Below are 24,550 nucleotides of genomic sequence, written 5' to 3'. Positions count from 1 at the left end.
GTTTATTAGAGCTTAAAAAATTGTGTGATTCGTAATACGAGCACCTAGACTTTTTGACAGCAAATGAGTTTTTTCTTTACGTGTTTAATGAAGCCTAAAACTTTAAAGGCGTTTAAGATAGTTATGTCGGCAAATTTACGTATATTTAGCTAAATGTAGCAGCACTGCCAGAAACAAATACAGCTGACACGAGCGCTGCCAGACCGCCGATTATTCGAAACCATTGCGAAGAACCTTATATCCTTAAAGAAAAATTAAACAATTTCCTTATATTCTTAACTAGTCATTTACTATTTATCTTCACATGATCGTGCACAGCGAGCGTTCCTCTCCTTGCGGCGCCGCCTGTCCAGAGAGCTCTTTTTGCTTAACCTCAAGATAGGTATTCTCGTTTCGCTTCTCCATCCAGTCCGGCAGAGGTGCAGCCCAATCCAGCGGTGGCTCCTTACGCTTCTGCCAAGTGTCGTTAGCGAAGTGGGCGCGCAGGCGGATCTTGCGGCGCTCCTCCTCGCTTTTGATCACCGCTTTGCCGGCAGCCACATCGTTGCCGTTGGACTGCTGATATCGTTCGCAGTTCCGGTAATCAGTTAGCCATTGGGAGCAATCTGTGTCCTTGCCAAATATAAAGTACTGGTGGAAGCGCGCCTTAAAGCTCGTGCAGTCGTCGTACTCCTCCTTGTACAGATGACAGGGTCGGATCTGTAAAGGGAATTCCTGAGTCTCGGATCTATTACCGTAGCTGGATACTTACTGCCCATGCGTCATTCAGTGATTCCTTGGATTTGTCCGATTTTGAGTCAGCATTATCCGATTTTGTGGCCATTTCAATTACATAAAATCAATCATTCGCCCGCACAGCTGATTTTGTTTATGCCGCTGGCTCGCGGCGTTGCCACATCACCCCGATTGAAACTAGTCGGTTACTTTCAAATGTTCCATTTAATACCAAATAATTGCACAATTAATCATTAAAAATGGTTAGCAACTGGCGTTGCCGGCAACTATTTCGATTTTACTCGTATCCATGTAAAGTGTGTAATATGCGATCACTATGAAAAAGGTGTTTTATGTTTCCCTCTGTCACACTTAATTAAAGCATTTCAAAGTGTCTTTCAACGTTTTCAGCATATTACAACAGAACTTATAAAATTAAAATAACTTTTACGTGTATACTTAGTTTTAGAGCTAAGACCCGATGGCAAATTACAACTAAATCGTAGTCAAAATTTACAATACGCTGCATATAAAGTGTTTCCACGGTCTTTTAACAAGCTACTCATAATTCTAGAATCGCTATTTTCAATCGCATTTTTTGTACAGAGCTGAGAACTGGGCGCGAATTAAATCACCGATCATGGGGCCAACTAAGCATATAAATATATATGTTTGTCTACGTGTGGGCGTGGGGAAGTATCATTACGCGTTATGGTTTACGCTGTGGGATGTTACGTCTAATGTTATTCTGTAGTTTGACTTTAAGACCTATGAACTGTAGAAAATGACCGCACAAGACCCCCAAGCCCGTGTAGATTTGGATGTGGGTAGCCGTGGGTCCGTTCTCGTTTGATCTCAGGGCAGAACGCTCTCCAGTTGGAGCAGCTGCAGCAGCTGCCGGTGACAGCCGCCCGACAGTTAGTACTTGTTGTGCTGTGCCAAAAGCTGCATGTCCGTCAGATACTTGATGATGTGCACCTTCGCCTCGGCCTTTTGTCGCACGCCCAGCGTGTTGAGCATGTCCGTGACTACCATGCCGAACGACTGGTCCTCGGCGCTGACCGCCTGCGAGACGTTGTTTTGGAAAATCTTGATGGTGTTGAGCATGTTGTCGCTGTGCTCCTCCTCACTGCGCTCCCGCTTGAGTGGCGGCTCGTAGAAGTATGGCTTTTGGTCCTTGCCCACGGCAGTTGCCAGCTGTGCATCGCTGGTGACAGTAATTTCTGCAAGAGACCGAAGTATTTAGAAGGGATCTCTGGTGCTCAAATGCTGGTTCACCTACCATGCGGATGGGTCAGTGCCTGGGCCGAGGTTGTGGCGCTGCCGTTGAAGGGCTGTGCAAATATATCCACGACGGTCTGTTGCTGCGCCTGCTGCTGCTGCGACGGATCGGCCACCTGGTTGGCGTTTTGACTCCCATTGGCGCACTTGCCGAGCAGCGACTCTCGGTACTGGCGGATGGAGTCAACCAGGAATTGCATCTGCTTGAAGTAACGCCAGCGCGATTCCTGACATAGTTTCATCTCGCGGGCGAACTTGTCGCGCAGACTCTTCCATCGCTTCGTACATTTTTGTTCTAAAATGAAAAAGATTTTTGGTTTATGATTATTAAAGGTCCATATTAAATAGTTATTAAACTAATGTTGCCTTTATGTATTGACTATTAAAATATAGAAGCGTTAACTTCTACTGCTTGGTTGGTAGACTTTAAAGAGGTCGCATAATCTCATATTTCGGCTGAAATTTGTGTAAAATTTTTTTGAGAAATTACTGACTGCCTTTCTAATGACTCACTTGAAAAATAATAAAAAAATATTTTTAGTAAGCCTTAAATGTATCACATGTTTCCAAAAGTTCATCGGCTAAACGGATGAGCTGGCTGACTCAATATAGATTGTTTACTCTAGCAACGAGATGCAATGTTCAAACTCATCATACAGGTCCCTAAATTCCCACTTTAAAAAAAGTTAAATTTATCAACATTCTATGTCAGCTGCAATTCCTCCAAATAAATGAAGTGATACAAATGAATAAAACAAAGGACTGTGCCTATAATTAAGTTCGTCTCTGTACGTCTGTGTGTAAATACATATATCATCATATCATATATATCTTATCGGTTAACCCGTCAAATGATTGATAAAGTATACCTCTATAAATGAAGTTACATTCCAAAAGAAGCCAGATTCGTAAGTAAATGAAGTGTTTCTGAAAATATTACAAATGTAATATAAACTGAAATCTTGTATCTGTTACAATGAATAAATGCTTTTCCTCGAAGACCTGTTCATAACAACCGGTGCAAGCACACCTGCGCAGCTGTGGGTGGCGGCTCTCCACAGAAGGTTTTTCAAGAAGCTCTGGACTAGTGCGGTCCGGATCTGTGCAGAAACTAGAACTATACCATCAAACCCACCCCAAGAAGCATCAAATCGGGAACCAAAACAAACCGTTGGCAGCAGCAGCGGCGGTGGCAGAAGGAAGGCAGCGGACAGCAGCTTCCCAGCGCCAGCAGAGACGTTGACGTGACGGTGGCTGTGCCGTCGCCGACTCCCGCTGCCCGCTGCCAGGAGACGGAAACTTGTGGCATTGCTGCTGGCTCCACTTGGTTGCAACTCCAGCTTTCCAGCCACCTACTTGCATAATCGAAAGCGGATGAGGTGCAGCGATTTGGGCGAAAATTTAAGGTTCGATCAAAGGCCGTCAAAGGGGGTGGGGTGAACGGTAAATTTTGTTGGTATACTCATGAAAACGAAACGAAAGCTGCCTGGTCGGTTCCCGGTATGTACAGTGGGGCTCTAAAGTGTTGACACAGCTGTTCTAAATTGTGCTTATCTATTGGCACTCCCAAAGCCTTATATTTTAAGTTCCGAATTCTCATCCTAATCAATAATATAATAATAATAAAATATCTGCCAAATCTTTAGATCCTCCTAAAGAACTGGGCCAATCATTTATTTTACTAATAAATACGAATTTATAACCCGTGCCAAACTGTTTTCCGCCACTGTATGCTGTATGCATGTATACGTGTGTGAGCAGCGCACATCGCAGTCGCAGTGGACGAAAATAAACGCTGGCGCAAGCAGAATGGCTGCGGAGCGAGCGAGACAACTACTGCGACGCGACGGCAAAGTACAGCAACTTCAAAAATATCGACTGAGCACAGTCTTCACACCGACAGAGCGGTCAGTGCCGGAGTTCCAGCGCCCGAAAGGGGCGCTTATTTTCGAGCGGATCGTTGCAGATAGAAATTAATCTAGGTATAATTATTAGTGAACAGCATTCTGAATGCAACCACATAAATGCAGTAAATAAAATTCGCATAATTGTAATTTATGAGCGGGGCACCTCGTGCACACCCTCACACGACTAGATCCGCCCCTGTCATTTCCTAACCATCAGCCAGCTACTGCGCCGCGTCGCCGTTCACTTTTGCGTCGTTTTCTGTCGTCGTCGTCGACTGACTTGCCCCGCCCCCTGCGACCCGCGCCCGCACCGAATTAATCAATTGGCTGGGGCTTGTTGGGGCACGGACAGAAGACGGCTGACAGAAAGCAGAAAACCCGTAGCCAAAACCAGCCGAATTTCGCTTACCAGGTACACCGAGCGTTTCGGCGATTTGTTTCCAGGTCTGGGCCTTGCGCACAAAGTGCTTGTAATTGTAGTGCGACCTGTCGTATATCACTGGGTTCAGCTTGACAGCCTCGATGAGATTGAGATCAAACTGCTGCTCAAGATTGGCATCCAGCTTGTCCATCTCAATGGCCGCCGTGAGGGTATGCACTGAGGGGACAAGACGGGGAAACAAGAGTTACAAATTTAGCGGGGACGAGGCGGACGTGGACTGGGTCGGATCCCAGTTCCAAGCTGGGCACACGGGCTCCCGCAGCCGACGACACTCACTTTGCTTCTTACGTTTGCTAATTGTTGTTAAGTATTTGGCGCGAACGCACGCTCTGTTTGTTTTTATTTTGATTGGTTTCTTCTGCGAGGAAGGAACGTCGACGTTTTAATTTTATTTCTCAGTCGCGTCTCTGCCAACGGTAACGGTACGTCCCAGCTCAGTCGCGTCTCTGCCCCATTAGGGGTGGGAAAACGCCGATGAAGGGGTCATCAGCGCATCGATAATTTTAAAACGCACATACAATATCAATATGTTATGGCGATTATCGATGTTTCTGACACATCACGAAAGTTGCGGAGAGCCTCCTAAAGTTTAATGTTTTACCATGTTAAGCTTGTAATCATATTGCGTTCAGAGTTTAGCTCGTTTAAAGAAGGACGGTGACGACTATCGATAGGCGGATATTTTAGATATTTTAGAGGCGCCACCTTTAGGAAATCTGCGGCACCTAAGGCCAGTTGGTATTTTGTAACGGCTCGTATGCGGTCACACTGTTTCTAAATAGACCAAATGGAACAACTGGCGGCACAAAAAAACTGGACAGATAAGGAGCGTCTGGAGCTGGCGGCCCAGCTGGACGCAGAGCTAGATGCGTTTATCGATGGCCTGGAGAAGAAGCGTTACGAGGAGGGCTGGCCGGAGGACCGCTGGCAAGAGGAGATGGACAAGCACCCGTTCTTCATGAAACGTGCTCCGCAGCCAGGCGACGACGTGCATCCGATGTTCGAGGGTCTGCAGAAGCTCAAGTACGATCCGGAGGAGAACACGCGCGACGAGCTGGCGCTCAACTACAAGGAGGATGGCAACTTTTACATGAAGCACAAGAAGTTCCGCATGGCAATCTACAGCTTCACGGAGGGTATCAAGACCAAGACGGACAATCCCGACGTGCTAGCCGTTCTCTACAACAACCGCTCGGCGGCTCACTTCTTTATCAAGAACTACAGATCCTCGCTGAGCGACGCCCAGCGAGCTCTGTTCTACAAGCCGGACTACACAAAGGCCCGCTGGCGGTCGGCACAGTGTGCGTACGAGCTGGAGAGGTTCGATCTGTGCACCCAGATGTGCGAGGAGCTGCTTGAGGTGGACGTCGATCACAAGGAGGCCAACGCACTGCTGCACAAGAACAAGATGAAGAAGGTGAGAATGAGTGATCCAACTGGATGTGAGCCCACATTAAACAATTTATTTCCGCAGCTCGAGATAGAACGCAATCAGCGCAAGGAGGCTATCGAGGAAAGGCGTCGGCTTGCAGGCTTCCACAGACTGCGCGACGCTATCGAGCAGCGCGCCATTAAGTTTGAAGATCAAAAAGTTGGCAAAAAGGACGTCATCAGCGAGGAGCTGCTTAAGCCCAAGTATCTGCCCTTGCAGGACCATCCGGTGCACCTGGACATGGACGGCAGCACGCTTATCTGGCCGGCTGCGTTCTGCTACCCCGAGTTCCTAATCAGCGAATTTTATCAGCGCCTGCCGGAGACCATCACCATGCGGGATTGCCTGGCGAGGCTGTTCGCCGAAAAGCTGCCATACGACAAGGAACACAACTACCGCCAGGGTAACGTGCACGTTTACTACGATAACCACAAGGTGGGCTGCGTCCACAAGGTGGACGAGGAGAAGCAGCTGGCCGAGATAATCGCCGAAAAGGGGTTTTTCGTTTCCGGTGGCACTCTGCTCTTCTATGTGGTGCCCAAGGATTCGCGGGTGGAACAGGAGTTTAAAAATAGCAAGCGAGCAAATAAAGTGGTTCCTTCTTGAAAACAAACAAACACCTTTTCTTTTGCTTGTAAAGTTTACTTAATTTTTGTGGCATATTTTATTTGTAAGCTTATGGTTTAGTCACGGTACAGTTCAGCATTGGATATGCTATCTTGAAGCATTTTATTGTAAGTTTAACTAATCTCTGATATGTTATGCGAAGCTAAAAAGCGTAGTTTTAGGCTACGCCGCCAAAAAATATCTGATGCGGCGTATGCCCATTGTGGTAGACGATTAATCATTTGTAGAATTGAAAATTGGTTAGCTAAATTTAGTTTTTCTTTAACAACAAGGCGCCTAAATGAGTCAACAATATGGTTTTTGGTTTAATACGTATAAAAGCGTTTTTGTAAATTTTCATAATTGAGCATATTCTTAGACATCCATCGTTGGTTCACAACAGTAATACTAGGGGACCCCCCAAGTGGATCCGGATATGGTTCGTTAAAATACATTTGACAAAGCAGGATGAACATACATATAAGGCTTAAGTCTAAGTGCATCGTGGGAAAGCGTATTACATACTCGGATAACATAATAATCAACTTGTCGAACTAATCAGATCACATTCACAAGAAACTACAACATAAATAGCGAAATGGGTAAAAAGCAGCGTGTGTCCACAGCGAAGTGTTAAACATGGTTACGGAAAACGGAGAATCCATTTTACTGCTGCGGCGAAGGTGGATTTCTCTGCAGCACACTATTGAGTCTCATCTTCAGCGGCGAAAAGTCAATTTTCTTGAAGCGTGGTAGCGAGGCGAACTTTTTCATGGTGCCTCCCTCGGGCTGCAACTCATTGGACGTGGCCACGGACTGAATCATGGGTTCCAGACGCGCTGGTGCCGGCAAGGCCTTGCTGGGCGAATGCCCTATTTTGGCCAGCGTCGCATACTTTTGCAAGAGACGACTCGCCTTATCCGCCGCTTGAAAGCGATCCTCGTACTCCTTCTCCAGATTTGGCTGTACAAAACATCCGTTCGCTACGGGAAGAGCCGACGATTTCGCCTTGCAGGAAACCTCAGATGCTTGGCTATCATCAAACTTGAAGTCAATGTTCTTCAAAACGGTCAGGTGCAGCAGTTCGTCATCCACGACTTCATTGTTATTGTTATTGTTGCTTTGGTGGGTATTGTTGCTATTGGTGCTGTTCGGTCGCTTTACCGGATGGGTGACTGCATAAACACTGTCTGAGATTTTGTGGGCGGCAGTCTTTTTGGTTGAGCTTTTAGTCTTGGCTGATACTGATACTGATGAAATGGTGGCCGCCTTGTGGCGCTGTTCAATGATCTGCTGGGGCGAGGAAATGTAGAGGTTCTCCTTTCGTTCACGTCGCAACTTGGAACTGACTAAGTGCCTAAAACTAGGTCCATGTTCGGTGGGACTGCGTCGCTTTGACTTGAGTGTGTCGCAGCTGTTGGGATAATAGGAGGGTATCTTGTCGTCCACACTGATAATCGACTTTCTTGGTGTTTGGTAGTAGTTTTCCTCCTCTGGCTTCTGTTGCAAAGATTTGTCCTTGGGCGTTCCCTTCTGCGGCAAGGCCGGCGCCAGGGGAGATTCGGTGGGTGTGCTTGTGCTCAGTCCAAAGCCGACAGGCTGCGCCTCCAGCTCCTGTGCGGCCTTCACAGCCAAAAGGTTCTCGTACAGGTGTTCCGCAAATCCAGCTGCAGCTGCTCCGACGGTACTGTTCAGAGAGGTACCATGCATGACTTCGTATATGTCACTCTCATTGGCGATCTGCGTCTTGGTGGGCTGGTCCTCCGTGTTACAGCTGCTGGTGGAAGAGCAGTAGGAGCCCGTGGAATATCCGGAGGATGTGGACACCGTACTGCCGCCTGGCTGTGGGGGCAGCTCTTTTACCGTCGCCTTTAAAATGGGTGCCATTACACAGTACCCCGTAAGGTCTTCCTGTAGTATCTTATTTTTCTTTAGCTGATTACTCTGCGGTACAGCTCCATGCGATCCAATGAGATTAATGGTGGACGTGTTGCAAGCGGAAAAGTTGAAGTTGTACGGCAGTTGCTCTGAAACATTCAGACTTTCCAAAGAGTCTGTCTTGCCCAATTGGCTAGATATCTGCGCAATAATCTCATTGCGAGAGATCGGCTCAATGACCGATTCATCCAGACTAATGTTTAGCTCCATGCTCGACTCATGGTTCTGGGTCTCGAAGTATTCGCCAAAGGTGTCCAGCAGATTGAGTTTGGACAAGTCCGGGCTTGAGAAGCTATTGCGCTGGGACTTGTTCAACTGGGATGTGCGCTTTACCGGAAGCACAGGCTCCGGCGTAGGGGCATTCTCATAAAGTGGCAGGACCTCATCGCTGGGTTCATTAACCACCTCGCTGGTGCTGCCGGAACGCTTTTGACGTGAACTTCCGAATAGGTTGTCCAGCATGTTCTTGTACTTCTTCTTCTTGGCCAGCTCCGATTCGGGATTGGTGCTGGACCGCGCAATCTCGCCAAGCTTGTCGCACTCAAAAGTGTTTATTCGCTGACGGTAAGGATGTGCGGGCAGCGGCGGCGGTGAAGGAGTCTCCATGACTGACGGCTTCATCTCCTCGTAGATGCCGGAGGCGATTGAGGCGCGGGAGATGCGGCTGCCGTCAAAAATCTCCTCGTAGATTTGCGAGACTCGCGGAGAGAGAGCGCTAGCATCGAGGGTTTCCGGCAGGTTAGGCAGCGGGCCCAGACCTCCGGGACCCCTGCTCAGCCGGCGCTGCTCTAGAAAGACCTGGCGATAAAGTTCCAGATTCTTAATCGACTTTCGCATCCACTTCATGTGACGTCGGCAGGATGTCTCCGTTTCCAGGGCGAAATAGATGAAGCAGTCCCGTCGATTCTGCGTCCAAAACAGCCCGTACGAGTGCTGCTTCGTGCGCGAGGTAGCCAGGCTCAAGCTGACGCCCGGAACGTTTACGGAGACGCTAATGGGTTTAGCGGGGTGACACTCTTGGGAGTGCGACTCGGTCTCCATGGACTGGAAACTGAGCCGCAGGAAGCAGGGCACACACTTAATGGCCTCTATTTTCACCTGGCAGCGGGTCCACGTCTTGTAACGCAGCGCCACTGGTCGCTTATCGTGTGTATCCAGCTTGGCGTCCATGGTCATGGAGATTTCGTTGTGGTCCATCTTGGGGCGATTGCTCCGTGGTGGGGCGGATGGAGGTGCGGTGAATGTGTTGCGAGTGAAAAATAAAAAAGTAAACGATGTATATCCGCTACTCCGAGAATTACATGTTTTTTGCGACTGGGTGGAGCTCTTATCGGCTATTCTCTTATCGCACGTTTATCCTTCGTGTCCTCGTGACGTGACTGGCGTTGCCACCTGGCGGAATATCACTGAAATCGCGTTTCTAGCAGACCAATAAATTCATTTATAACTTCAATATATATCAATCTTCCTTAAGGTGCTTAGCTTAAACTGCACAGTTCTTTCAAGTTCTTTATGTATACTTTTAAATGCTTACCTTAATTTTTGGAAATAATTTCTAAATGTATTTAGTCCAGCTTACATTTTATTTGGACATCTTGGGTCCTAGCTTGATTATACACAATCCTTAAAATTATTTTCAAGACCCAAAACCAGGTCTAAAACCAAACAAATACAAATTAATGTCCTCATTATATTTCGCTTTATATATATATTTTATTATTTATTTAAAAAAACGCTAATGATTACGTATTTTCAAAAATGTAAGGCATTTCATTTTAGTATTTAGAATTCTACATCGGAAATCGGGGTATATTTGACTTCTACTTGGCTGAGTATGAATTATGATTTGCAAAAGAGGTAAAAATTTAATTTTTAGTTTTGCTTCCACCAGCAGGCAGTCGGTATTTATTTAATATTTTATTAATATTTTGGGATAGGATTTGTTATTTTTTAAATTTTTTTGTAGGTTTGTGATTATATTTGAAGGGATGTCTTAATTTTACATTCCCAAAATAACTTGGTAACTTTTTGCGATAGTCGTGACACGAAATCGAGGGATGAAATTGCATGAGATGCAGCCCCTTGAGCAAACAGTGTTGGACAACAGCACGCGGCATCGGCATTTTTTGGCGGCCATTACAACGAGTGAAAAAGTGTGAAGCGTTGCTCACAAATTAATGCATAAACAACCGACAAGCAAGTAGCACACGCGCTGCCGCCTGACAACCAAACCCACCGAAAGCACAATACACAGCTCCGAAGATGTCTTCGAGCGCTGCCAGGGTCTACATCCAAGTCGAGACAGAGGCCGAGCAGAAGGAGCACCTGAAGCAGCAGAGACAAACCCTGAAACCCTTGCAGGGCAACGTAAACGATAAGGAGAACCTCACTGGTTCAGGGCGCGCCTCCATCGTGGATCAGTTGAGTCGTCTGAAGGCCGGCGTTCAAGTCGCGCCCAAGTACGGCAAGCGCAAATGCGTGGACACGGCGCCAGCGATTTCCACAAAGGATGCGGATACCCAGACTGATGTTGAGGCCGTTCCGCTTGGCAATGCTGACAAGCCCATCACGGCAGAGGATCTCACCAGCACAGCCGAACCCGGCGAGAACTACTACAAGCTGCTGGCCGAGCAGCGGCGACTGGCGCTGGAGGACTCGCTCACCGAAAACCGCCATCTGCACGAGCGCATCGAGGGGCTTGAGGAGGAGATGGACACTATGCGCCAGGAACTGGACGAGGCCAAGAATCTGGTGGAGGTCCTGAAGGAGATCTGCGAAGAGGACAACAGCGAGGTGGAGGAGGACGACGCTGCGGGTGACGATGACAAGGCTAACGCCTAAGCTACACACCAATCACACGTTTTTTTAGTCTAAGGTTTTACTTTTAGTTGTAGTTAAATATCGCGCTTATATTCCTGTTCGTCGTCAGCCAACACAACGGCTGGTCTAATTGTACGCCAGAAATATATTTACTTGTTACACGCCAGTTATAATCCTAATAAAGTTTTACATTTGCACAATTGCACTCAATATTTAATTTGTATGTTCCTGTATTTAATGTGTAACATATATAAAACATTTCATATCCAAATGCTTGATTCGATATGCTCTTTTCCTTTCATTAATCCATCAACATATGTGTTTAGTAGCTTATATCAAGGCGGTTGGGTTTCAATGTGTGGCAGCTAACGCACAAATAAAATACTCAAGGTAAAACATATTTTTGAGACAAATATTTATTGGAAGTCGATTTAAAACTGTGAAGTGCTACTTAAGCCAATCTGTAATAACTTCCTCGCTGTGGAAGTTATCCACGTCAAACTGCAATAAGGGAAGGAAAGAAGTAAGTTTGGGAAGAGATACAAAAAACTAGTAACTCACCACAACGCACTCTTCGTAGGTGGGTACGGTGCCCACGATGTCTACGTCGTTTACCACAGCGTTTATGTAAGCGGCATCTGCCTCGGCTGCCGCTATCAACACCGCAGTCTCGGAATCATCGGTCTCAGCGACGTGTGCAGCATCAGATGAGGTGGCTGGAGTTTCCTGCTCCTCCACCAAGCCGTGAGCCGACTTCATGTGCAGGCGCAGGGCGAAGAGTCGCGCGTACTCAGCTCCACAAGTATCACAATAGAACTTCCCAGCTGCCTGGCTCTTCGAGGTGGGTGAACTCTTAGTGTTCGGCGTACCAGAGCCGACACTTCCTTTGCTGCTGACGTCCTTATGGGTCTGCATGTGATTCTTGACGGCGTACATCGAAGAAAATGGGCGATTGCACACGGCACACTGGTAAGGCTTGGTGTGGGTGTTTTTGTGGGCATACAGCTGCACGGAGGTCCGAAAAGACTTGGGGCACGCATCGCATGAAAACTGTCGTTCCGAGCTGTGGATGCGTAGGTGGTGGGAGTACACTTGGTGCGATTTGAAGCTAAAATAATAAGTTATTCAAAACTGTTATTCTATGAAACTTGATTTTACCCACCGCTTGTTGCACACCGTGCAGACATACGGCCGAATGTTGGTGTGGGTACGCAGATGAAGGGTCAGGGAATAGGACACCCGAAATGTCTTGCCGCAGACCTCGCAGGCGTAAGGCTTTTCTCCGGTGTGGACCCGTTCGTGCTTGACTTTTTCAAAGGGTCGGGTGAACACCCGCTCGCAGTACTGGCAGGGAAACCCGGGTTTCTCCTTATCGAGACTAGTACTCTGGGTTAATTTACGAGAGGGCTCTGAGTCGCGCGGTTTTTCATGGATTTTTTGGTGCATCTGATAGTTAACTTCATTCTCAAACTTCCGGTTGCAAATGCTGCACATAATCTCACTAGATTCCTGTTGGTGCATCTGTTTGTGCACCGTCAGGAGGGTTTCATCAAAGCTGGTAAAGAAGGAAATGATTCGTGGTATTTCTTTCAACTGCAGAAATTAGCATACCTTTTGTTGCATATTTCGCAGTAGAACTGGTCCAGCTCGCTGTACTGTTGATGGGCGCCTATGGGAAGGGCGTCCTGAATGCTCTTGGGAGCTCGATTCTCATGAATGCGCATGTGGAATTTGAGAAACTTCTCCGAGCTGAAAACGGTGTTGCAGATTCCGCACCTAATAACGGATGATGCGTCGCTCGGACCCGTGTTTGCACTGACACTGGCCAACTTTCGCCGGGCGGGTGCTTTCGCATCGCCAACTTGTTGGCTGGACCCGCCGGATTCCGCCCTCGGACATATGTGCTCCTCAGCTTTATTTCGGTTCTCGAAAATGCTGTGGCAGTCGTAACAGAAGTAGCGATCGGAATTGCTAGGCTCGGTTTGGTCCTTCTCCGCCTTCATGTTGGCCGGAACTTCCTCCACCAGCTCCCAGAGGGGTACGTCTGCGTAGATAATGTCCTCTTCCCCGACCTCTTCCGAAATGCAATCTTCGGCGACCTCCTCGACGAAATCCAATTCCCCGCTAGCGCCGATGCAGCAGCCGGCCTGAGGACCGTGGGCCCTGTCGTAGGACTCGGTGTCCTCGTATACGTTGCCGCAGCTCTCGCAGTAGAGGAATTCCTGCGGCAAGGCGCCTCCGGATAAGTGTCCATCCCCCACGTGGAGGTTCGGGGTAGTCTCCTCGGCCTGGTTGGACGCTGCAAGTGCATGTTACTCGACGCTCATGCCCACGGAAACAGTGCACTTACATGACATGGCATAATTTGCTGCAATCTTTATTTACAACATATAATAATGGTCAGATCCACAGCAATAATAACAAATGGTTGGTGGAAGTCGGAGCGTTGCCACAGGGCTTGTTGAATATTTGCTTTAGCTGGGTGGCAAGGCTAACAATAAAAATTTTAAATGTTAATAACAAATACTGTCTACATATTCTGAAAATGTTCTTTTAAAAGCTAGAACACTGAAACTAAATAATTGCAAAATTATAAAAACTTTCGTCAGCAAAGTTAACATTTATATACTTTGTTTAACTGAGAGATTACGTTAGTCTATTCCTCTTGTATTTAAAATGGTAAACGCGTATGGTAACTGATACACTGTTCAAAAATTAAAGATTGGTCACTATGACATTTAAAAGACAAATTTTCGTATTCAAAACAAATGGCACCTCCACGGTGTTTCCAGTGTTGCTAAACACAGATATAAAGTACTAGTTCCATGCTTACCACCCAGACTTGGCGCCAAATTCAAATTAAAACACACGCTTTATTGCGCCTAAAATAGCCTTGTATGTACAAAAAGAGGAGAAAGGGGATAACAATATTATACGTAAAACAGGGTCCATTACATACTACTAAACGACTGGTGCCCATGGAAGCAGGAATGATTCGAAGCTCTCATTGACTAAATGGTACGATTGTATTTCTAAACGACGCGATCCCAGGCGAATCTAGAACAGCAGCGAATACAGTTGACCTCCAATGCGCCGACACACGTTTGAGACCATATACGCGCCCGCAGAGATGGTCACAAACAGCGTCAACCATCCTAAGAACGTGAATTCGCCGACCCGGGGTCGGATGTGCCGCGACAGGCCCAGCCATCCGCCGTTGTCGATCAGCCAGTAGACCAGGTCGTCCTCTATGATCTCAGCCAGACCGTCAATCAGGCACTGTAGGTAGTCGAAATGTCCCTGGCGCACGCAGTCTATGGCAAAGCCGCCGCATACGGCAAATATCGAGATTATCTTGCCCCAGGTGATGCTGGAGCGAAAAAGATCCTTGGCAACTAAGTTGAGCAGCATGGGCGCCATGTCGCTGTCCTCCAGCTCCCCAAACGGGGCCCTCGACAGCTGTCGCGATATGTTTGTGTACACCCGCGGGTGCATCCGCTCCAGTTCCTCGCCCATCTGTGGATGAAACCATGTTATAAAAAGATTCAATGTCAAATGGCAGTCCACTCACGCTGTTCAGTGCCGGAAAAACCTCATAGACCACGTGCGAGGAGCCGGGGTCCAGGATGTTGCGCAGACGCTGTGTCACCTTCCGGTTGAGGACTCCTGCCCGTCGCAGCCGCGCTCTGATGTACTGACCACACAGACATTTCCCCTGGAATAGAACGACAAAGCCAAAAGTTCAATCACAATCAAATTAACTACAGTGCTTTGATCATTGCCAGGCAATTTCGCTCCATCAGCGGGCCACTTAAACAATATCAATCGACTGCCTCGAGTTTTCCGGCGAATGTACTTGCACATGTTCTATTTACGTCGCTCTGAATCCGTTTACAGGATTCCGTGGACACCTGGGCTATTTCAATCACACCTCTTACAGAGTATCTAAACATGCAGCCAAACTGATGGCAGGTGCACATGGCGGCAATAAACATTGACCAACGATTTAAACAAAAGAAGCGATCCGCACGTGCTGTGGAAAGGCTTTAAGACAACTAAAAATTTACTTAGGGAATCTGAAAGACGCGAAATGTTTGACGTAATTAAGGCATTTCCCCCATGTTGCGTTCAATTCGGACCAATTTAGTTGCAAGTTTCCTTCGACAATTTATGTCGCACAATTAGCGTTCGTCACGCCAACGATTCGCAGCCAAGTAAACAAACAATTACTTACTTTGGAGCCAACTTGACTTATGACATGGCCAGCCAAAGAGATCAAACCCATGCCAAATCACCGGCCTTGAAGCTGGTGTCTTGACAAGTCTATCGAAGCTACTCCGAACCCGTCCAGCCTCCCAGCGAATTACCAATAAATCCGTCAATTTGTTTACGTGATCTTGTTATGGCGAACACTTGTGCGCCCAACTCTTTTCTTTTGGCGGGTTTGGCGCGACCAAATACCATAAAATTTACTTGAATGGCCAAAGTTCGATGAATTCATCACCTGAGGCTTTCGGGTAATATTGTTAGTGGTCTGTTTATTTTTGGAATACTTGTTTATAATGGTTCCACCCGTGGCGCCTTCGCGGTTCTTCCCTTTTCTCCAGTGGCCGATGTTTTCCCTGAAAACCTCCCAGCAGCCTGGCAATGGCCCATTCCATATGATTTGACAGAAAAAATTGTGTTTACTTAAGAGGACTGCATTCCGAGCCAACTTCCGCAATGCGCTAAGCGAAAAATTCCTCGAGAAGTTATCAGCCCGGCGAAAGCAACCACATAGGCAAATATATTTAATAAACACTTTACATGTCGCTCACCTGGAGGAGCGGGGTAAATAGTTTTATCAGTCTCAGATAAACGAATGGAGGAAACAAAAAATATTTGCCTTATCAATTAAGTTCAGAGAGAGTCACGACCCAAATGGTGGATAGCAGAGATTCGGATGGATCGTCCTCGATCAGAGCCATCGAAAAATTAGTTGATATCGCAACATTTCTGCACATTAAATGGGAATCGAGGTTCTCTCTGTTTGCAGATCAGTTGTCTGTTCAGTTTCATTTTCGCAATTTCGAAATTTGTCCACGAAATTGAGCAATTTGTTTGAACAGCTTTTCGTTTAGTTTTGTGTTGAGTTCCTCATTTTGCGTACTTGCCTAATATTTAATCACCAAACTGTTGTATTTATATGGCTCAAAAATCGGTTTTGATTATGTGCACATGTTCCGATGTATGAGCAGTTCACTTTAAAGAATTTTCTGACTCATTCAATGTTGATAACGTTAGATATTACTTAAAATAATAAAAAAACAAACATTGAGTAGCAACATAAGGCTGGAATAAAATAACTATATACTATACACCTAATATCAACGCTTTTAACTATTTTAACGCAAAACTATATTTAAATGAAAGTTAAAACCGAGACATGTTAAAAATAATTACATTTTTAAGTAAAGCACACGTCCTCAACTTTTTAAGAAATTTAATTATTTGTCTTGATTAAACTTGTATATCATCAGGTATTGCTGACTTTTGTGCACTATAAAAAGTCTTATTTATCTAAAAAGTATCTATTGTGAATTTCAACATTAAAACAATGCATAAGAGCCCTAAAAAATGTTCGAAAGTATATAAATTATTTGTAACAAAGCCTTGACCGATATAGTACATAACGATTCTAAAACCATTTACAAATTTAATTTGTATTATCTTGGCTTAGTTTTTCCAATTTTCCAACAAAAATTGCTGCAATTGTATCATTTTAGAGAATTTGGCCATATAAGGAAACATCTGCTTGATCTGGAGTCCATATCTGGACCACAGATGTAACTATGTCTAAGGTAGCTGTTATATTTAAGAATACCCATCAGAATTCTAGAATTCTGCAATAGATTAAAGCTAATCCAAGGCATTCGGAAGTTCCTTGCTGAAACACTCACTTTGCTGCTGAATATCTGCCTATTTATCTTTCTAGCAATTCCGTTAGCTGAGTAACTCTTGTTTTCATAACTGCACTTAATGTACACTTTTTTAAACATATGCTGAATCAGACGCTTACTTTATAAGGCAAGAGTCCCAGACTATAACTAAATTATTCCAAAATTGTTCATAGCAAAGGAACACGAGCACTAGTCACCCATTTTTGGTCCTCACCTGGTTGATGATATCCATCTTGTACTCCTGGTAGTTGGTCATTGTGCGCGTACTGCTAGCCAGCGAGGATGTGGAGGCGGCCCGTGTCATGGGTCCGCCGGCGTGAAGAGAGCGGCCGTTAGAGGGATTGGGTCCGCTACCAGGTCCTCCTCCTCCACCGACGCCTCCGCGGAGCGCCTTCCAGTCGCTGGAGGCCGTTGCAATGGTGCCGCGGCGATTGGCCGTGTAGATCTCGTGGTCCAGCGACGAGGACTTGAACTTGGCCAGCTTGGGTGGCGGACTGGTGGTGGGAGCCATGGTCGAAGTCGGGGACAGAATGCTTGGCTGCCCGCTATTGTTGCTGCTGAGGCTTTTGTTGGCGCTGCCCCATGTGGGTTGTGTAATTCCGAAAGCCCAGCCCCGCGACTTTGCATGCACTATGCACTCGGAGCGGAGCGGATCGGATTGGATTGGATGGGATCGGGTGTGAGCGGTGGGGAGCGGCGGGCAGCGCACGGAAGGGGAGCGGAGCGGATCAGCTCACCTCGACGCAGCTGAGGCTCAGCTCGTCTTGCGCTTTTTTGGAGGTGCTCCGATTCTGATAAAATGGGCAAAACAAAATAAAAGTCGGCGACGAATGTGGCGGGCAAAGCGCAGGGCAGCAAACACGAACGAACGCTCAAAGGAGAACCACTAAAACTTGTTGCTGGTGCCGCGATCCCAGTTTTATTTCATTTCATTTTATTTTCAGCCGCTCGAAGCTTGCTTTCTTTTTCGCCGCGTTTAACCGAGAGCTTAGTATTCTGAATTTCAACGGGCAGTGGGGAGGGGGAATCGGCCGACCACCCTCTCCGTTCTATCTACGGTTCCCCACTTTCACGGTTACGGTTCCACGGTTCTCCGATCTGCGATCTCCGTTCTTCCGAGCTCCCGTTCTCGTTCTCGCGAGCGGCGCTTGTGATTGTGCGTTCGTTGTAGAGGTGAAGAAACATCGATGCCAACATCGATGTTTTTGAAAAATCACAAACATCGATGTTTTTGAGGAATCATCGATGTTTTTCCTTCTCTACTGCGCATTGGAGAAGAAATGTGTAAATTAATAAAAAAAAATTAATTTTTCATATTTTCTAATACAATTATTAATAGCTTATTGCAAATTTATTATGATTTGCTGGTGGCGTTGGCTGGCGTCGTGGAAGACATAGATAAATATCTGAAATGTAAGTTTTTAACTCCCGAATAAAGCTTGCACGGTTTCACTTGCTTCTTTTCCATTGAATCGCATTAATTTGTTATATAGGAGCAATTATGGGACCAGCGGCGAATGAAAACGTAGACGACAATAAGTTTCTTTTGTTTTATTTAAAAAATGCCTTTTTATTTAAGCAATATTTAAAAAAAAATGATAATAAAAAATCTTTAAATTAAACAGATAAATGTTTTTGTTTTTATTTAAAAAATCGATGTTTTACGTCAAAAACATTGGGAACTTTGATGTCCCCCAAGATCGATGTTTCTCCACCTCTAGATTGCGCGTTCGTTGAGTTTTCGGGACTGGCGTTCCGCGGTTCGCTGGGAACCGGTTCGCGGTAACGGTTTCGCGGAGAAACCCAGTTCCGAAACCGAATACTGATTATTTTAATATAATTGTAAAATGGAAACCAAACTTTTTTAACAACGAAGTATTATTTTTTTAACCATTTGATTTATATTTATATATTTATATATTATACTTTCATTCATATCTACAACTCTTATGGAACCAGAAAGCTCTTGCCGCCAATTTCAAAACTGTAAGGGAACGATCTCCAAACTTCTAAATGTGATGTTCAAAAACTTTAGATCTTTTATCTCTAAACGATAAAATCACATCACATTCCGATTGGGGCACAAAAGATTCCTATGAATAGGACCTCAAGGCTTGGAAGGTTTTTTTTGAGTCGTTCTTGTCGTTCTTTAAAACATCGACAGCTATTCATTATAATTTTCGTGGAAAACAGGCATTTTCGATTCTCTGTTTGCACTAATTTTCGTGGACACAAACGCGAAAAAAGCAGAGAAGTATTGAAATATTGGAATAGACGCCTGGAAATTGGTAGTTTCGCCCTGCTTCTTATTTTTTTCTTGGAATCAAAAGGGCGTTCTCTTCCACGAAAATTAGTGCGAACCTTACGATTCGAAACGAACTAAAACAAAACGAATAATGCTCGTGCGAACCGGTTCCGTGGAGAAACCCGGTTCCGAATCCGAAAACCGTTCCGAAAAAACAAAACTTGTTTACCAATGTTCATTTACATTATTACGCATTTTATTAACTTCTCAAGATATTTACATATTATACTTTCTTTCAGATCTACAGTCGAACTTTTATCGAAACAAAAAGCTCTGGAAAAAGCTTTCAGAGAGAAAATCTTGCCGCCAATTTCAAAACTGTAAGGGAGCGATCTGCAAACTTCTAAGTTTAATGTTCGAAAACTTTGCATCTTTTATCTCTAAACGATAAATGTCCGTAGGCTTTGATCTATGATCTGAGCTCAGAGATGCAAGCATCGGTCGCCCCTTTTGGAGGTGATATTTCCCGTGGAGGATTTTGTTTTCGTTGGATTAATAAACGCACATTCCGGTTGGGACCCAAAAGATTCCTATGAATAGGACCTCAAGGTTTGAAAGAATTTTTGTTGAGTCATTAACAGTTGTTCTTGTTATCAGAAGTTTTAAAAATGAGATTTGTTACTATAACTCAGTTAAAAATAAACAGTCCAAATTTTGTTTGCAATATTTACAGAAATTAGCATAAGCAATAACAAAATAAAAAAGAGAGAATGCTATAGTCGAGTACCTCGACTATCAGATACCCGTTACTCAGCTAGGTGAATGCGAACGCGAAATTGCAACATTTTCTGAGATATCGATAGATACTGGGGAATAAAACAGGAAAAAATTCAAAAATTGTTCAAAAGTGTGGGCGTGACCTGTTTGGCGGATTTGGTGCGTTGGAGTAGGCGTGGCAAGAGTTTTTTGGCAAATCGATAGAAATTTACGCGACTAATAAAATTATGGAAAAATATTAAACAATTTTTCATATATGTGGGCGTTGCAGTTTTGGGCATTAGAGTGGGCAGGGCAAAATTCTTGAATAATCTTGATCAGTGTAGGCGTTGGTAGAATCTGCTTGCCTAATCTCAACTTTTAACTTTTACAGTTCCTTTTTCGTCCGGAAACGCTATCTCATCTCCTCCTATCTGTTATATATTTGTCAACGAATCAAGTAAGCCTTTTTTGTATACGAGTAACGGATGCAATTAAATATAGTAGTTTGTAGTAGTTTGTTGAACATTTAGGATTGATCCCACCTTGAATTGCTTACGCGTTTGTAACAAAAAGAATACTTCTTTGGGCTGATGTAAGCTTTTTTAAATGAATCTTACCGATCTATCGAATCAGATCAATTCTACGGACTAAGTTCCCTGGCGCACCACACTTTCGGTGCTCATCGTCACTACGTGAACTGCTCTCCGGTGTGAAAGTCAAGCAAACAGTTACTTCTCAGCATTTGCATACCTAGTATCAAAATGATCAAAATGGGCCGATTGCCGAGAAGCGTGAAATCCATACACCCCACAGCAAAACTAGATGTAATCTTGATGGACAGCATGGGGCTGTCAAAGCATGCTTACGTTCAATTGGATTCCAGCAGAGTATCAACCCAATCAATTCTACTATCAGAACGCAAACATATTCCACTACTTGGCTTCCCCACACCCGTTTCTAAGAATATTTGGCTCCCTTGCCAATCCCACACCCACACCCACCCACCAGCTACATATGTATACCAGCCCCAGCAATGACTTTTCCGTAGGCTTCACTGCGCACTGCAACATTGTTGCCCTCGGCAGAGTTTTTGTAATTGAATGAAATTAATTATATTCCAGTCGCTGATGATATTCATTTGCGTTCGCTGTGTTGGAGGGGCAGCTAGCTGATAATTAAAAGCTCAAATAGGCTGTTAAACTGAACTGACACAGTGACTCCGGGTTAGGTGGTGTAAATCTCCACCAAATCTCAATTGATAGCGTTATCAGTGAGCCCCTTGTGGGAGCTGAGGATCGGTTCCTATGCCGCCCAGCAGCCAGATGTTCCTTACTTACAGTCGTAATTCCTGGACATGAACAACTTTTAGAAACACATCCATTGGTTAGACTCGTAAATTGTAAATTGTAAATTTCTTATGTTGTATTGGGAATTGGTAAACATATATATTTTCTATCAACGAGTAATCTTCTGAAATATTCCGCGAATCAGCAAGACTGGCCCATAAGTTTCGCTTAGTGAGGCTTGACTGTAATCCGGGTCGGCTGACGGCGGATTCCAGACGCTTACAGAACGGCCGATGCCGTCGCCAGCGTCTCTGTTATGTCACCGGCAACCGCGAGTGATAAGGCACGGGTCGGTGGATGAAACCGCCTGGCGAACTCTCCTTTCCCTTAGGGTTCCTCAGACCCATGCCAGCCTGTTATTGCCGTGATGAGGGAAGCGACTTATCAGCGGCAAACAACCCAGCACACTCGACTGTAGCGCACATAGTGACGCCTTCCCGGGTCTATTATATCGCTGGGAGCTCGAGCCCCTCAGTTAGTCGTTGGTCAGGCGCGGAAGTAGACGTGTTAGAGAAAAGTGAAACTTTTAAAACACGCTACCGATCGGGAATCCAAAATGATCAAAACTTCAGTGGACAAGCGTCGCGTTTGCGTAATAGGAGGTGATGCTCGAATCTTTCCAGAGATATGTGCCACACACTAGTAGCGATATCTGGTTTTTCTTTTCAGCTGGAACAGCGGGGTTGTGCGCGCTGAAGAACTCCCTGGAAGCGGGTCTGGATGCGGTGGCCTACGAACGCGGCACCGAAATCGGGGGAACTTGGATTTTCTCCGAGGAAATGCCCAAGAACGAGTACGACGAGGTGCACAGCAGCATGTACGAGGGCCTGCGGTAGGTGATCGAGTAGATGATGGAGCTGGAAGATTTCTGATTTGCGACTCGGTTTCAGCACAAATCTTCCGAAGGAGGTCATGGGCTATCCGGACTACTCGTACCCCGACGACATCGCCGAGTCCTTCATCACCTCCAACCAGGTGCTGGAATTTCTGCGCTCCTACGCGGAACACTTCAAGCTAAAGCCCCACATCAAGCTCCAGCACGAGGTGATAAGAGTGCGTCCTCGCTTGGACGACTGGGAGGTTGGTAGCGACGTCACGTATTTTGAAACCAGTTTTCCATCACTGTGACTTGTTTGTTCGACTGGCGAAATACTCATCGATCTCACGGGGCCTTCTCCGATCACTTCCAGGTCTACGTATGGGACCACAGCACGGATACCTGTGACCCAGTCTACTACGACTTCGTGTATGTCTGCAACGGGCACTACACGGAACCGGACCTCCCGGAAGTCGAGGGATTAGATCTGTTCGAGGGCAAGAAGATGCACAGCCACCTCTACCGCAAGGCAGATAAGTTTAAAGGTAAGATTAGAGCGCTCCTGTCTGTATCTTAAATCAGTCTAGCCAAAGCTTCGGACTTCGCCTCCATCGCCGTCTGGACGGAGTCCCACTCTTGTTTTTCCCATAAACAACTCGGCCCTCGACTGCAGATAATGTTGTTGACGGCTGTGTGACATAATTATAATAAGTGTAGTGGGTCTGTGCCAATTTCGAGCTCCTCTAGCACGTGCTTAACTGCTGATAGCTAGCACTGTGGGAGATCTCAAAACGCTACTTATCAGATTGTAGATAGAAAAGTAAGACGAAAATCGGGAGAGTCCTTTGGGAAGATGTAGTCACATCACTGAAGAGCCAACCATTATAGTTTTTAAGAGCAGTGCACATGTATCAGGAATTTTATAGTAAGAACTAACTAAAATCGAAAACCTGTTGGTATAGAATAGAATACTGCATTTGGTCTAGTATTGCACAAAACTTTTGTGTTAAAAAATGATAGAAGCTTTAGCACATGAGACCACCATGATATATCATACATGATCGTTGAGTAGATTGTTAAACCATTTCCGTTTACCTTATCTGCGCAAAAACCCATTTAGCACCAAAGTATTTATCGGCTAACTCGTTTTTCGTACAGACACGCGTGTGCTGATCATTGGCGCCGGTCCCAGTGGCATAGACATCACCAACCATGTTCGCGTGGCTGCCAAACAGGTCTTTCTAAGCCACCACCTTTCCACGACCCCTAACACAGCATTTATGGGCAACGTAACGCAGAAACCGGACGTGCAGCGCTTCACCAAGGATGGAGCCGTATTTACGGACGGCAGCACGGAGAGCTTTGACCACGTGATGTTCTGCACCGGATACAAGTACACATTCCCCTGCCTCAGCACCGATGTGGGTGTCCAGGTGATAGACAACTTCGTGCAACCACTGTGGAAGCACTGCGTCAACATCAACCACCCGACCATGGCCTTTGTGGGCCTGCCCTTCAACGTGATTCCCACCCACATCTTCGACATGCAGGTGCGCTTCACGCTGAAGTTCTTCACGGGCCAGCGGAAGTTTCCCTCCCGGGAGCAGATGATCGCCGATCTGGAGCAGGAGATCGGAGAGCGGTGGGGCTGCGGCGTGCGCAACCAGAAGAAAGCACATCAGATGGGCGAGCGACAGGTGAGTATTCACAATACCCTGTATAAGAAATGAAATTATTAGCTAATGTAGACTAATTTGTTCAGAGTTTTACAAGCAGAGAACATAGATAAAACAATTTTTTATCTGTCATTTCAGTTTGTCTACTACAATGAACTGGCCAGTATCGCGGGCATCGAGAACATCAAGCCAGTTATCCACAAGCTGATGAAGGACTGCGGCAAGAAGTATATTTTTGAATTGGACACGTACAGGAGCAACAAGTATACGATTGTAGACGATGAAAACTATTTGAAGAACGGAGAAGCTATTGTATGATGAAACTGATTTCATCCCATTCTAATATCTTAGGTTAGGCGATAAAAAGTGTTTCACTTTAGCACACGAAGATTTAGCGGAGTCTTCGGTTCGGTTTCTTTTAACAGATTATAACTCAGATGTGTTAATTAATATTTGTATAAGTTTTTTACAATGTAAATCAAATTAGGTTTTGAACAATTAAGTCAAAACGTTTGTTTGCTAACCAGGACTATATCTGATAATGTCCACCATAGCTCTTTAGTTCTAAGACTCGATCACATTGTATAAGTCTAATTAAAATGTTACTCCCGAATCTCCTATATTTTGG

At 45.5% G+C, this 24,550-nt stretch overlaps 8 protein-coding genes across 11 annotated transcripts; 3 read left to right on the top strand and 5 right to left on the bottom strand.

Moving 5' to 3' along the window:
* Positions 1 to 17: 17 nt before the first annotated feature.
* On the bottom strand, positions 18 to 882 carry LOC117138164 (UPF0545 protein C22orf39 homolog). 2 transcript variants are annotated; one of them, XM_033300045.1, is made up of 3 exons: positions 752 to 882; positions 305 to 699; positions 18 to 242 (listed from the first exon to the last, which is right to left on the bottom strand). In XM_033300045.1, the coding sequence occupies exons 1-3, from the start codon at positions 821 to 823 to the stop codon at positions 236 to 238; spliced, it is 474 nt and encodes a 157-aa protein (XP_033155936.1). In that variant the 5' UTR covers positions 824 to 882; the 3' UTR covers positions 18 to 235. The 2 variants fall into 2 exon arrangements, with proteins under 2 accessions (XP_033155936.1, XP_033155937.1); XM_033300046.1 differs by lacking the exon at positions 18 to 242 and having other exon boundaries at positions 263 to 699; positions 752 to 881.
* A 38-nt stretch (positions 883 to 920) lies between these two features.
* Positions 921 to 4,806, bottom strand: LOC117138162 (transcription factor Adf-1). Of its 2 annotated transcripts, none has more exons than XM_033300041.1 (4): positions 4,621 to 4,806; positions 4,312 to 4,500; positions 1,997 to 2,290; positions 921 to 1,937 (listed from the first exon to the last, which is right to left on the bottom strand). In XM_033300041.1, coding segments are annotated over exons 1-4 (789 nt in total). In that variant the 5' UTR covers positions 4,622 to 4,806; the 3' UTR covers positions 921 to 1,632. The 2 variants fall into 2 exon arrangements, with proteins under 2 accessions (XP_033155932.1, XP_033155933.1); XM_033300042.1 differs by having other exon boundaries at positions 4,633 to 4,806.
* A 293-nt stretch (positions 4,807 to 5,099) lies between these two features.
* Positions 5,100 to 6,393, top strand: LOC117138161 (DNA polymerase interacting tetratricopeptide repeat-containing, protein of 47 kDa). Its single transcript, XM_033300039.1, has 2 exons — positions 5,100 to 5,761; positions 5,819 to 6,393. The coding sequence occupies exons 1-2, from the start codon at positions 5,132 to 5,134 to the stop codon at positions 6,380 to 6,382; spliced, it is 1,194 nt and encodes a 397-aa protein (XP_033155930.1). The 5' UTR covers positions 5,100 to 5,131; the 3' UTR covers positions 6,383 to 6,393.
* An 18-nt stretch (positions 6,394 to 6,411) lies between these two features.
* On the bottom strand, positions 6,412 to 9,691 carry LOC117138159. The gene has a single exon (XM_033300036.1). The coding sequence runs from the start codon at positions 9,515 to 9,517 to the stop codon at positions 7,049 to 7,051; it is 2,469 nt and encodes an 822-aa protein (XP_033155927.1). The 5' UTR covers positions 9,518 to 9,691; the 3' UTR covers positions 6,412 to 7,048.
* Positions 9,692 to 10,420: 729 nt separating this feature from the next.
* On the top strand, positions 10,421 to 11,357 carry LOC117136138 (geminin). The gene has a single exon (XM_033296844.1). The coding sequence runs from the start codon at positions 10,583 to 10,585 to the stop codon at positions 11,159 to 11,161; it is 579 nt and encodes a 192-aa protein (XP_033152735.1). The 5' UTR covers positions 10,421 to 10,582; the 3' UTR covers positions 11,162 to 11,357.
* A 181-nt stretch (positions 11,358 to 11,538) lies between these two features.
* Positions 11,539 to 13,618, bottom strand: LOC117136137 (zinc finger protein 235). 2 transcript variants are annotated; one of them, XM_033296843.1, is made up of 5 exons: positions 13,491 to 13,618; positions 12,752 to 13,428; positions 12,303 to 12,695; positions 11,702 to 12,248; positions 11,539 to 11,641 (listed from the first exon to the last, which is right to left on the bottom strand). In XM_033296843.1, the coding sequence occupies exons 1-5, from the start codon at positions 13,500 to 13,502 to the stop codon at positions 11,588 to 11,590; spliced, it is 1,683 nt and encodes a 560-aa protein (XP_033152734.1). In that variant the 5' UTR covers positions 13,503 to 13,618; the 3' UTR covers positions 11,539 to 11,587. The 2 variants fall into 2 exon arrangements, with proteins under 2 accessions (XP_033152734.1, XP_033152733.1); XM_033296842.1 differs by having other exon boundaries at positions 12,752 to 13,439; positions 13,491 to 13,616.
* A 375-nt stretch (positions 13,619 to 13,993) lies between these two features.
* On the bottom strand, positions 13,994 to 17,811 carry LOC117136139 (bcl-2-related ovarian killer protein). Its single transcript, XM_033296845.1, has 3 exons — positions 17,294 to 17,811; positions 14,712 to 14,855; positions 13,994 to 14,656 (listed from the first exon to the last, which is right to left on the bottom strand). Exons 1-3 carry the CDS (start codon positions 17,588 to 17,590, stop codon positions 14,198 to 14,200), a joined length of 900 nt encoding a protein of 299 aa, XP_033152736.1. The 5' UTR covers positions 17,591 to 17,811; the 3' UTR covers positions 13,994 to 14,197.
* A 3,956-nt stretch (positions 17,812 to 21,767) lies between these two features.
* LOC117137208 (senecionine N-oxygenase) lies at positions 21,768 to 24,548 on the top strand. The gene is made up of 6 exons (XM_033298562.1): positions 21,768 to 22,031; positions 22,099 to 22,261; positions 22,320 to 22,509; positions 22,620 to 22,791; positions 23,405 to 23,943; positions 24,061 to 24,548. Exons 1-6 carry the CDS (start codon positions 21,986 to 21,988, stop codon positions 24,238 to 24,240), a joined length of 1,290 nt encoding a protein of 429 aa, XP_033154453.1. The 5' UTR covers positions 21,768 to 21,985; the 3' UTR covers positions 24,241 to 24,548.
* The last annotated feature ends 2 nt before the right edge of the window (positions 24,549 to 24,550 follow it).

Source organism: Drosophila mauritiana, chromosome 2R (genome assembly GCF_004382145.1).
Source record: "Drosophila mauritiana strain mau12 chromosome 2R, ASM438214v1, whole genome shotgun sequence".
Lineage (NCBI taxonomy): Eukaryota > Metazoa > Arthropoda > Insecta > Diptera > Drosophilidae > Drosophila > Drosophila mauritiana.
This window is presented reverse-complemented; position numbering and strand designations above follow the sequence as displayed.

Bases quoted from the DNA above. Each gene is read 5' to 3' on its own strand.
- LOC117138162 (XM_033300041.1), bottom strand. The intron at 2,291-4,311 runs GTAAGCGAAATT...TTTTCATTTTAG, and splicing joins CGAAACGCTCGGTGTACCTG to AACAAAAATGTACGAAGCGA. The intron at 1,938-1,996 runs GTAGGTGAACCA...GGTCTCTTGCAG, and splicing joins GGCACTGACCCATCCGCATG to AAATTACTGTCACCAGCGAT.
- LOC117136137 (XM_033296842.1), bottom strand. The intron at 12,249-12,302 runs GTGGGTAAAATC...TTATTATTTTAG, and splicing joins TGCACGGTGTGCAACAAGCG to CTTCAAATCGCACCAAGTGT. The intron at 11,642-11,701 runs GTGAGTTACTAG...CCCTTATTGCAG, and splicing joins CCTACGAAGAGTGCGTTGTG to TTTGACGTGGATAACTTCCA.
- LOC117138159 (XM_033300036.1), bottom strand. From the start codon at position 9,517: ATGGACCACAACGAAATCTCCATGACCATGGACGCCAAGCTGGATACA.
- LOC117138164 (XM_033300045.1), bottom strand. From the start codon at position 823: ATGGCCACAAAATCGGATAATGCTGACTCAAAATCGGACAAATCCAAG. The intron at 700-751 runs GTAAGTATCCAG...TTCCCTTTACAG, and splicing joins CACTGAATGACGCATGGGCA to ATCCGACCCTGTCATCTGTA.
- LOC117137208 (XM_033298562.1), top strand. From the start codon at position 21,986: ATGATCAAAACTTCAGTGGACAAGCGTCGCGTTTGCGTAATAGGAG. The intron at 22,510-22,619 runs GTTGGTAGCGAC...GATCACTTCCAG, and splicing joins CTCGCTTGGACGACTGGGAG to GTCTACGTATGGGACCACAG. The intron at 22,792-23,404 runs GTAAGATTAGAG...TTTTTCGTACAG, and splicing joins CAAGGCAGATAAGTTTAAAG to ACACGCGTGTGCTGATCATT.
- LOC117136138 (XM_033296844.1), top strand. From the start codon at position 10,583: ATGTCTTCGAGCGCTGCCAGGGTCTACATCCAAGTCGAGACAGAGGCC.
- LOC117136139 (XM_033296845.1), bottom strand. From the start codon at position 17,590: ATGGCTCCCACCACCAGTCCGCCACCCAAGCTGGCCAAGTTCAAGTCC. The intron at 14,856-17,293 runs GTGAGGACCAAA...GTTCTATTCCAG, and splicing joins AGATGGATATCATCAACCAG to GGGAAATGTCTGTGTGGTCA. The intron at 14,657-14,711 runs GTGAGTGGACTG...TTTCATCCACAG, and splicing joins TTTTTCCGGCACTGAACAGC to ATGGGCGAGGAACTGGAGCG.
- LOC117138161 (XM_033300039.1), top strand. From the start codon at position 5,132: ATGGAACAACTGGCGGCACAAAAAAACTGGACAGATAAGGAGCGTCTG. The intron at 5,762-5,818 runs GTGAGAATGAGT...TTATTTCCGCAG, and splicing joins ACAAGAACAAGATGAAGAAG to CTCGAGATAGAACGCAATCA.